Here is an 11061-nt window from a genome sequence, read left to right on the forward strand (position 1 = left end):
TTGGATATAACTTAGAGTAGTCAGTGTACAACTTGTATAGCAGTGTAGATTTACTGTCTTCTGAAAATAACTCAACACACAGCCATTAATGTCTAAATGGCTGGCAACATAAGTGAGTACACCCCACAGTGAACATGTCCAAATTGTGCCCAAATGTGTCAATATTTTGTGTGACCACCATTATTATCCAGCACTGCCTTAACCCTCCTGGGCATGGAATTCACCAGAGCTGCACAGGTTGCTACTGGAATCCTCTTCCACTCCTCCATGATGACATCATGGAGCTGGTGGATGTTAGACACCTTGAACTCCTACACCTTCCACTTGAGGATGCGCCACAGGTGCTCAATTGGGTTTAGTCCATCACCTTTACCTTCAGCTTCCTCAGCAAGGCAGTTGTCATCTTGGAGGTTGTGTTTGGGGTCGTTATCCTGTTGGAAAACTGCCATGAGGCCCAGTTTTCGAAGGGAGGGGATCATGCTCTGTTTCAGAATGTCACAGTACATGTTGGAATTCATGTTTCCCTCAATGAACTGCAGCTCCCCAGTGCCAGCAACACTCATGCAGCCCAAGACCATGATGCTACCACCACCATGCTTGACTGTAGGCAAGATACAGTTGTCTTGGTACTTCTCACCAGGGCGCCGCCACACATGCTGGACACCATCTGAGCCAAACAAGTTTATCTTGGTCTCGTCAGACCACAGGGCATTCCAGTAATCCATGTTCTTGGACTGCTTGTCTTCAGCAAACTGTTTGCTGGCTTTCTTGTGCGTCAGCTTCTTTCTGGGATGACGACCATGCAGACCGAGTTGATGCAGTGAGCGGCGTATGGTCTGAGCACTGACAGGCTGACCTCCCACGTCTTCAACCTCTGCAGCAATGCTGGCAGCACTCATGTGTCTATTTTTTAAAGCCAACCTCTGGATATGACGCCGAACACGTGGACTCAACTTCTTTGGTCGACCCTGGCGAAGCCTGTTCCGAGTGGAACCTGTCCTGGAAAACCGCTGTATGACCATGGCCACCATGCTGTAGCGCAGTTTCAGGGTGTTAGCAATCTTCTTATAGCCCAGGCCATCTTTGTGGAGAGCAACAATTCTATTTCTCACATCCTCAGAGAGTTCTTTGCCATGAGGTGCCATGTTGAATATCCAGTGGCCAGTATGAGAGAATTGTAACCAAAACACCAAATTTAACAGCCCTGCTCCCCATTTACACCTGGGACCTTGACACATGACACCAGGGAGGGACAACGACACATTTGGGCACAATTTGGACATGTTCACTGTGGGGTGTACTCACTTATGTTGCCAGCTATTTAGACATTAATGACTGTGTGTTGAGTTATTTTCAGAAGACAGTAAATATACACTGCTATACAAGCTGTACACTGACTACTCTAAGTTATATCCAAGTTTCATGTCTATAGTGTTGTCCCATGAAAAGATATAATGAAATATTTGCAGAAATGTGAGGGGTGTACTCACTTTTGTGATACACTGTACATCTCAGAGACGTCTGTTGGATGTAACCCAGTTCGTCTGGAATGCGTATTTAATAGAGCGTTTGCTCATCTGCAATACGTCTCTGATATGTCGCTGGTGGATCGTGGAAGACCTTCAGCTGCTGCGTTCCAGATCAATCTTACTACGTCATCATCATGCCTGCGTCTCAGAGATGCTTATGAGAGGTATCCGAGACCATCTAATAGAGCACTTATTCATCTGTAATACATCTCCTAAATATCAGGCCTGGATGCTGAAATGGCGTTCAGACGCTGTATTCCAGACTTATGTGTACAGTATAGCTAAAACACAGCGTCTGAATGTAATTGAACGTGTGTGTGTGTGTGTGTGCTCTCCCCTCTCATGTACTGCTTTAAAAATACTACTACTACTACTACTACTACTACTAATAATAATAATAATAGATAATACAGATAATATACAGTGTATCACAAAAGTGAGTACACCCCTCACATTTCTGCAAATATTTCATTATATCTTTTCATGGGACAACACTATAGATATGAAACTTGGATATAACTTAGAGTAGTCAGTGTACAGCTTGTATAGCAGTGTAGATTTACTGTCTTCTGAAAATAACTCAACACACAGCCATTAATGTCTAAATAGCTGGCAACATAAGTGAGTACACCCCACAGTGAACATGTCCAAATTGTGCCCAAATGTGTCGTTGTCTCTCCCTGGTGTCATGTGTCAAGGTCCCAGGTGTAAATGGGGAGCAGGGCTGTTAAATTTGGTGTTTTGGGTACAATTCTCTCATACTGGCCACTGGATATTCAACATGGCACCTCATGGCAAAGAACTCTCTGAGGATGTGAGAAATAGAATTGTTGCTCTCCACAAAGATGGCCTGGGCTATAAGAAGATTGCTAACACCCTGAAACTGAGCTACAGCATGGTGGCCAAGGTCATACAGCGGTTTTCCAGGACAGGTTCCACTCAGAACAGGCTTCGCCAGGGTCGACCAAAGAAGTTGAGTCCACGTGTTCGGCGTCATATCCAGAGGTTCATGGGCTCACAAGAACGATACATTTCTGCAAAGCTGATCAAATAGAGGGGAAGGCCTTCCTAATTCCATATAAACACAAATTTGTGTCAATTCCACTCTTGCATGCAAAAACTCAGTAAATGTGTACTACCTTTCATAATGTTTGGAAACACTAGCAAGAATTTTTTTATATCCAAAACTAACTCATACAATGTGGATTTAAATATAGCAAACTACATATCAAACTGTCTATTCAATTAATTCAATATTTTTTATTTTATTTTTTAAAAGTGATAAATCAAATACTGCAATTCCGTTTACCATTTTTGTTTACCCTGAAATGTAAGCATCACATTTGATAAGTGGAGAATTGTGTGTGTAATGTAAAACTAGAAGTTTCAGACAATATCCAATGTCATCATGGAGGAGTGGAAGAGGATTCCAGTAGCAACCTGTGCAGCTCTGGTGAATTCCATGCCCAGGAGGGTTAAGGCAGTGCTGGATAATAATGGTGGTCACACAAAATATTGACACTTTGGGCACAATTTGGACATGTTCACTGTGGGGTGTACTCACTTATGTTGCCAGCCATTTAGACATTAATGGCTGTGTGTTGAGTTATTTTCAGAAGACAGTAAATCTACACTGCTATACAAGTTGTACACTGACTACTCTAAGTTATATCCAAGTTTTATTTCTATAGTGTTGTCCCATGAAAAGATATAATAAAATATTTGCAGAAATGTGAGGGGTGTACTCACTTTTGTGATACACTGTATCTATAAACAACAGACATTATAATCAGTGGTAGTAACATTCTTATTTATTATTGTTCCTTGACACAAAATTAAGTGAAATATGAATTCATGAATCAAATTTTTTATATATGATAAATAAACATTACAATAATAATTACGATGAACACAAATAACAAAACAAAAATAGCAATTAACTACTAAATAAAATGTAATTTAAAGTCTCCTTCCTGGTGCCAGCCGCAAGTAATCTTTTAAGCAGTTCTCCGCTTCTGCTTCAGTCGGCGCTGGCAGTACTGGATTTTTCATCGCGGCAGCTGTGTGTGAGAAACAAACAGTATTAAAAGAGTCACAAAATAAGCGCTACACTTATGTTAAATTAAAGTAGATAAATGGCGCTGTATGTAAGCAAAACGTAGCCTAATCTGACAAAAGGGCATGGTTTTAAACATGACGTTGCTGTCGGGGTCTTCTTTATTTGTATTTGAGCTTTTATTGAGTTTTTATAAGATTAAATGGGTCATTGAAGGTTAAATTTGCTGACAGCTTTACCCCATTTGAAGTAAAGTCGATTTTTTTGTACAAATTACACAAATTGTATCCTATGTGCTTTGACAACACGTGAAAACCACCTGACCAAATAGGCGGCAGTAAAACGCTGTGACTGACCTGTAGCGAAAAGACTCCTGAGGAGGAGGAGGACACGTGGCGGAGATCAGCTTTCTAAACGGTAGGTTTCAGTTTGTAAACTAAATGAATAAATAAATAAATGTGACATAAATGTGTTTATCATTACAGTTTATGTATATGAATACGTGAGTGCAGTTTGGACATGTTTGTAGAATTATCAGTGTGAGTTACCAGGTGCATTGTGGCAAAAGTTTGTGGTGTACCGAATAAGATAAGCTAGCTAGTCTGGTGGCTGCACGATTGGTATAAGGTTAAAGTCATTGTCGCGTGCGTTGTTTTGTACTGGACTATGAAGGTATTATAAGAAGAAAGGGTCCGTGTAGCGTTTATCAGTTAAATTTTCTGAACGTTTAATGCACTTAACTGTGGTAAAACGAATGCATGCTGAAGTTGCATGGTAAAGTTACTTTTATTTTATTTTATTTAGCTTTTATTTATGGCAGCTACAACTTAAGTTGCTACAGTTTGAAAGCACGTGCTGTGGGCTTGTGGTAAGCTGTTCTTTTACAATGTATTGGACTTCAAATAAAGCATTATATAGTATTTTTTGTGATATACTGGTTTTGAAACCAGAGTACCAATAGGGACAGGTATGAACTGTTTTTAAGCACAACAAACACTGTGTGGGCATTACAGAAACTGTTTAGTAAGACTAGCTAGCATCATGTTGCTATTAACAAAATACACTGCTCAAAAAATTACAGGAACACTTTTTAATCAGAGTATAGCATCAACTCAGTTCAACTTCTGGGATACTGATCTGGTCAGTTAAGTAGCAGGGGGGTTGTTAATCAGTTTCAGCTACTTTGGTGTTAATGAAATTAACAGGTGCATTAAAGGAGCAACAATGAGACGACCCCCGAAACAGGAATGGTTTAATAGGAGGCCATTGACATTTTGTCCCTCCTCGTCTTTTCTGACTGATTTTTCACTAGTTTTGCAGCTGGCTATGGTCAGCGTCACTACTAGTACCATGGTGCGGTACCTGGACCCTACAGAGGTTGCACAGGTAGTCCAACTCCTGCAGGATGGCACATCAATACGTCAGAAAGTTTGCTGTGTCTCCCAGCACAGTCTTAAGAGTATGGAGTAGATTCCAGGAGACAGGCAGTTACTCTAGGAGAGCTGGGCATGGCCGTAGAAGGACATTAACCCCTCAGCAGGACCAGTATCTGCTCCTTTGTGCAAGGAGGAACAGGATGAGCACTGCCAGAGCCCTACAAAATGAACTCCAGCAGGCCACTGGTATGAATGTGTCTGACCAAACAATCAAAACAGGCTTCATGAGGGTGGCCTGAAGGCCCCACGTCCTGTAGTGGGCCCTGTGCTCACAGCCCAGCACCTTGGAGCTACACACTACACACTAATAAATAAAGTAATTGTACTTTACTATACTTGGGTATTGTTTTTGGAAGACTTTTACTTTAGTACAAGAATGTTAGTACAGTATTTGTAATATTTGTACTTTGTCAAGAGCTTACATTTGCTTACATTTTTAATTAGACATTCAAACTACTCTTCCCAAAGGGTGAAGTCCAGTTTTCTTTTCTTTTTTTCTTCTTTTTTTTTTTTTAACATTCCTGTCTCTGTAAAATTGAACCCTCTGTAACTCATCTTTGTTCAAAGCCCAATGTTGTGTGCAGTGCAGAGGTACTCTAGGACCAGGATTCCGAAAACTGCTCAAAGGTAACAGGGGAAAATGCATGCTGTTGATTACTTCAGTCATTAGGTAAAAAAATACTGAAGTGTTCCTTTTAAATCCACCATTCTAAATGTTTCAGACATTATATACCTTGACTATCTGACAGATTGTTACACCACTCCTGCTCTGCTCTTCCAGGCTGAAAGGTGCTGGTTAGTGCTAAGAATGCAAAAAAAAAAAAAAAGTCAGGTTTAGAGCTTTGACATTTTTGCAACTCTTTTGTGATTAAAGGTGTAGCTATGGTATGAGATTGTTAGTAGATGACATGCACTGTGGTTGCTTCAACAACAAAAATGTGTGTAGTCTGTGTGGTTGGATCCACACAATTGTAAAATTAAATGCACTAACCGTTATTTTTTGAACCATGTTTCTGTCTTTGTGGTGGGGCTGGGGGCCTTGGTGCATTTGCAAGTTTTTTTACTTTGGCAGGTTGTGGTTCTTCTTCTTCTTCTTGTTCAGATGAAGAGTATATTTTCTTTCTACAAGAGTACAGTAATAAATTAGCAATAGGTAGTACACACTGCAGAATTGTTTTATAATATTTATAGCACAGTATGCACAGCTCACTTCCTGACTCTCTTTCCCAGAGTTTCTGTGCTGGAGTTTCTTAACTCAGTTTCTGAGTTAAGATCTGATGTGTAACATGACTTTTTCCAGTTGGCAACAATGTTGTCAAACGACTCTGTGAGGAGGGCAAAAAAAGAAAAGAGTAGCTTAGATCAGGTATATTATGGTTACAATAATATATTTTTCCATATAGTGTGTGGTCACCAAACTTTTATTATCACCTGATTCATAAAGTATTCGCACGCTGTGCTTGCTCCACCCTTTATCAGGCTGTGGGACCTCTGATTTCCTGACACTTTTCAAGAGTCGGTTTTCATCTTTGTAGGGAGGCCACCAGGAGAAGCCATCCTTATACCAAGATTTTGCCACTGGTCCGGTTTGCTCCTCCCCAACAAACTCTACTATGAGGTACATTGCAGGAGTTTTTTCTGACAGAAAGGTACTAATACTTTTGTTATTTTTAAAAGTGAGCTTTAGATAGATGCATTAATAAATTAAAATTTTTCACACACTACCATTCACCGTTTGGGATCACAGTTATAAATATATCATTGTAATATTATGTAATGCAAAACTAGAAGTTTCAGATAATTAGGAAGCTACAAATGTAGCACAATATCCAAAATGTAGATGTATCCAGAGTAATGTGTGTGTGTGTGTGTGTTTTTTTTTATACACACGGTCATTACTCTGGATACATCTACATTTTGGATATTGTCTGAAACTTCTAGTTTTACATTACACACACAATTCTCCACTTATCAAATGTGATGCTTACATTTCAGGGTAAACAAAAATGGTAAACGGAATTGCAGTATTTGATTTATCACTTTTAAAAAATAAAATAAAAAATATTGAATTAATTGAATAGACAGTTTGATATGTAGTTTGCTATATTTAAATCCACATTGTATGAGTTAGTTTTGGATATAAAAAAATTCTTGCTAGTGTTTCCAAACATTATGAAAGGTAGTACACATTTACTGAGTTTTTGCATGCAAGAGTGGAATTGACACAAATTTGTGTTTATATGGAATTAGGAAGGCCTTCCCCTCTATTTGATCAGCTTTGCAGAAATGTATCGTTCTTGTGAGCCCATGAACCAAATATATGCCAAAGGTAGATGATGACAGTGGATAATCAAAGAATGATTCATGCTGCTCAAATCTGCTGTATGCCACAAATACCTCATTCCTGCAAGAGATGATGTTTTTAACCTTTGCAACTTTTCCCTCAAGGTAAATATAACTGTTGGTCTGGTCAAGCTTGACAGTGAACTGTGGTGTTACCAGCTTCTTGTATTGGGTTGCACCATAAAAAGGTGGAGGAAGAGGACCAGAGATGCTTTGTCTTAAAAACATATATTTTTCTCTGGGCTATCTCTCCATGGTACCTCTGACAGTCTTTTTACAATTTGACTGAGTGGGCTGCTAGGTTTTCTAATCATTTTTTTCATTTTACTCAGGTGGTTTTCATATTGGAAGGCACTGAAGCTGTCAAGAACACCGTGATTTTTAACGTCTTGCGCAATATGCGCTAGATTGTGAACATTGTACGACACAAATTTAGGGCCATAGAGCTGTCCAAAATGAGAAACAAAAAGACCTAGGATGTTATTGGCATATTCAAGATAGTCCTCAATCAGAGTATTGTTGCTAAGGATGAAAATGCCCACAAATAGCAGCAGAACATTTTGGTACACTGCAGTGCTCAATGTATCTTTAAGCAGAACAGGGCCAGTGTACAATAAAAATTGTCTAAACTCTGTGGCTTTCCACCTGTCAATTTCTCTGAGAGTCCTTGGTCGACATGCAAACTCAATAGGTACATAGCTTTTGATACCCAGCAGCCTTTCCATTAATGCGTTTTCCTGAAAGTTGGACAGCCTACAAGTGAGAGGACCTTACTTCAGCCACAGGTACAGAAGTCGCTGCATGACACCTAGGCACACAAGGTGCATGTAATCAAGAGGGAACCCAGATACCATTCCCAGAGATGTCTTTTCTAGAGCTGAAATACCATGGTGGTGATCCAAATCGGTCTTATCCCTGAAACTTTGATCTGTCCGTTGTGGCAGGTCGGTTCTAGGATACGTCATTCTGTTGTCTATGTAAACGCCTTCCTGTGTGCATTTCTCACACCCATGGTACCCTGTGTGACCTTTTATACACTTAATAAAAGCACGAGCTGGGGCATCACAGACCATTGAAGAGAGCTGCAAAGTTAACCTTACTCCCTCAAAGTCAAACCCCTCAGCAAGCTTGGCTATCTCTAATGCAAAGTCATCAAGAAACTCGTTTGGTGAATTAGGCTTTCTTTCACCACAAAACAGCCCAATTGTCACTGGCTCATGATGTGGCAAGTTAATAACAGTGCCAAGGATGGGCCACAGCTGTGTTGGTGAGCTTTTGAAAAGTGGTAGCCCATCAATATTGACTTGAAGTTTTAGGTGTTTTGTATTGGTCACTAAACCCTTGTTTTTTTGCAGAATGTGTGTAATTGATTGGAGCACACCAAAGTAGTAGTACTGACCACCGGCTTTATCCTGAATTGCAAGATCTTTTGATCTTGCTGTACTCAAGAGTGTCCTGGCATCTTTTGGCAATATTGAGTGATACTTGCCAAGGACATCTAGCGGTGATGTGGTGTTGAATTGCCCATTTTGCTAGTTCATCACGCAAAGAATCAAACTCCAGTTCTGACTCTGATCCAGAATCAAAAAATACATCATTAGTAATGCAACTGAGGTCATTATTACACACAGCAGATTGGCAATCCATGAACTCCAAATCATCATCATCGTGGTCTTCGTCTTCAAGTAGAGCATTGTTTTCCATTTCTGAATCAATGCTCTGCCCCCCTCCCCCCCCTTGTGCCTGAATTGACTCTAAGTCTCGATCAACCCATGCTTTTGCTTTTCGCCTAAGTGTCCAATATGATGGTTTTCTGCAAGACATTCTGTACAGTTAAACAAAAGATACAAAACAGAATCATTGTCACATTCAATGTATGTTATTAAAGTTATTAAATGATCTATTGCTTGTTCATTACATACCTTTGTCTTTTGCGCACCTGTCTTGCTAGTGAACCTGATTATAAGAAGACAACTGTGAGTATTTGTATAAAAAAAGGTTAATATGGTAAATAATCCATACTCCTTTGATAAGTGTACACACTTAAAAAAAAATATGGTTCATCAAGGGTTCTTTAGTAAAGTGACCATGAGCATTAAGGACCTATATAGAATGGAGAATTCGTTATACGTTTCTATTTAGCACCAAGAGGGTGCTTGTAGTGTTACAATGTCAAGCTTGTAACAATAGAAGAACCCTTTTGGTGCTATATAGAACCATGCACAACACAATCTCTATCAATCTAAAGAACCATTTCACTATGCAAAGAACCTTTTAAGCATGAAATGGTTCCATATAGAAGTCATAGTTCTAAGTAGAACTACTTCCTTAACTAAAGAACCCTTGAAAAAAATCATTGTTTTGTCAAATGGTTCTCTGAGTCATGCCACAGAAGAACTACTTTTGGTTCCATAAAATACTATGTTTGTAGAAGGGATGTGTGAGTGTGTCTTAAAGAATCTTAATTTGGAATTTTTTTATTTTTATTTAAAGGTTCTTCACACTCCCACGTCCCTTGTGCAAACTTTGTATTTTATGGTAACAAACGTGGATCTTCTGTGGCATCACTCAGAGAACCCTTTGACAGTTTTCCATAAGGAAAAAAGTAATCCTGAAATGATCTTAATCACTATCTGGGAACACTGACCCTGTGGTGTGTTGAAATGTTTGCAAAGTTCCTGATTTTGTGCACTTTTTCGACTGCTAAAATTTAGTGAAGGTAAATATATTTAAATGTAGGTTTGATCATTTTTACACATGTATTTAATAATAAATGGGAGATAATGTTAACTATCCATTGAACGACTAAATGTACCATGCTTCTTTAATATATACAGTAGTTTCTTGATGTTTGAAAGAACCTGTGTATTTTTATTCAGCGTTGTCCAGACTTATCCACAACTGGCCAGTTAACTGCTGGATTTCTTTCCAGACAAGCCAGAGCACATCAGGTTAACTGTTTAAAGACTGAGGCCAACTGATTACACAAGTATATGTGCCCAGGCTGCTTTATGAAAACCTGCAGCCACACCGGCCCTTTGCGGATGTAGGGTACCCGCCTACTATTTATTTAACTGGCTGAAGCATGTATCACATGCTTTACGTGGAGAGGCGTGACTTAAAAAAAAAAAAACCCAAAAGAACTAAAGGTGAGTGGTTTAGCTGTGGCTGATGAGAAACGGAGGGATTTCACGTAGTATGTTGAAATTTTCACTGCTTAAAAGTCTGCGGAGAGGTAATACTAACATTTCGTGTTTTTCTAAAGGCATGTTTCTTAGCGTTAGCTAAAGTTAAAATGAGACGAGGTTAGCTAGCTCGCTAGAAGGCCAATTAGTGAGGATACTAGTGCTAGCTAGCAAAAGTCATTTAGCCCGTAATTACGCCACTGATGTAACCTTCGCTAGTAGTGTTAAGTTAACAGAATTGTATTCAGAATTGACACTTCTAACTAACAAATACCAAAACTATTTCCGGCTAACGCTATAGCTAGTTTTTTTTTTAGCTTCAAGCTAAAGTCGTAATGCTAGCCAAGTTAGCTAGCTAGTGCTACTTACTTTGTAAATGGGGGTAAATACTTTGTATGCAAACAGGAGTGTAACTTATACTCAGGGAAGATGTATTGAAGAAAAGTCAGTGGAATTACTATATACAAAAAGCAACTACTGTATATGCTACAATAAATCGATGGCTTTGACGG

At 39.3% G+C, this 11061-nt stretch overlaps 1 protein-coding gene across 1 annotated transcript; it reads right to left on the bottom strand.

Annotated features, from left to right (window-relative positions):
- Positions 1-3383: 3383 nt before the first annotated feature.
- On the bottom strand, positions 3384-6645 carry LOC134311861 (uncharacterized). The gene is made up of 5 exons (XM_062993512.1): positions 6453-6645; positions 6232-6346; positions 6013-6143; positions 5755-5823; positions 3384-3589 (listed from the first exon to the last, which is right to left on the bottom strand). The coding sequence occupies exons 1-5, from the start codon at positions 6643-6645 to the stop codon at positions 3489-3491; spliced, it is 609 nt and encodes a 202-aa protein (XP_062849582.1). The 3' UTR covers positions 3384-3488.
- Positions 6646-11061: the final 4416 nt, after the last annotated feature.

The sequence above is a fragment of the Trichomycterus rosablanca genome, chromosome 4 (assembly GCF_030014385.1).
Source record: "Trichomycterus rosablanca isolate fTriRos1 chromosome 4, fTriRos1.hap1, whole genome shotgun sequence".
Classification (NCBI taxonomy): domain Eukaryota; kingdom Metazoa; phylum Chordata; class Actinopteri; order Siluriformes; family Trichomycteridae; genus Trichomycterus; species Trichomycterus rosablanca.

Excerpts from the sequence above, each read along its gene's own strand:
- LOC134311861 (XM_062993512.1), bottom strand. The coding sequence starts at position 6,645 with ATGTACCTCATAGTAGAGTTTGTTGGGGAGGAGCAAACCGGACCAGTG. Across the intron at positions 5,824-6,012 it reads ACATGGTTCAAAAAATAACG|CACTAACCAGCACCTTTCAG; the intron begins GTTAGTGCATTT and ends TTGCATTCTTAG. Across the intron at positions 3,590-5,754 it reads CAATCTGTCAGATAGTCAAG|CTGCCGCGATGAAAAATCCA; the intron begins GTATATAATGTC and ends TCTCACACACAG.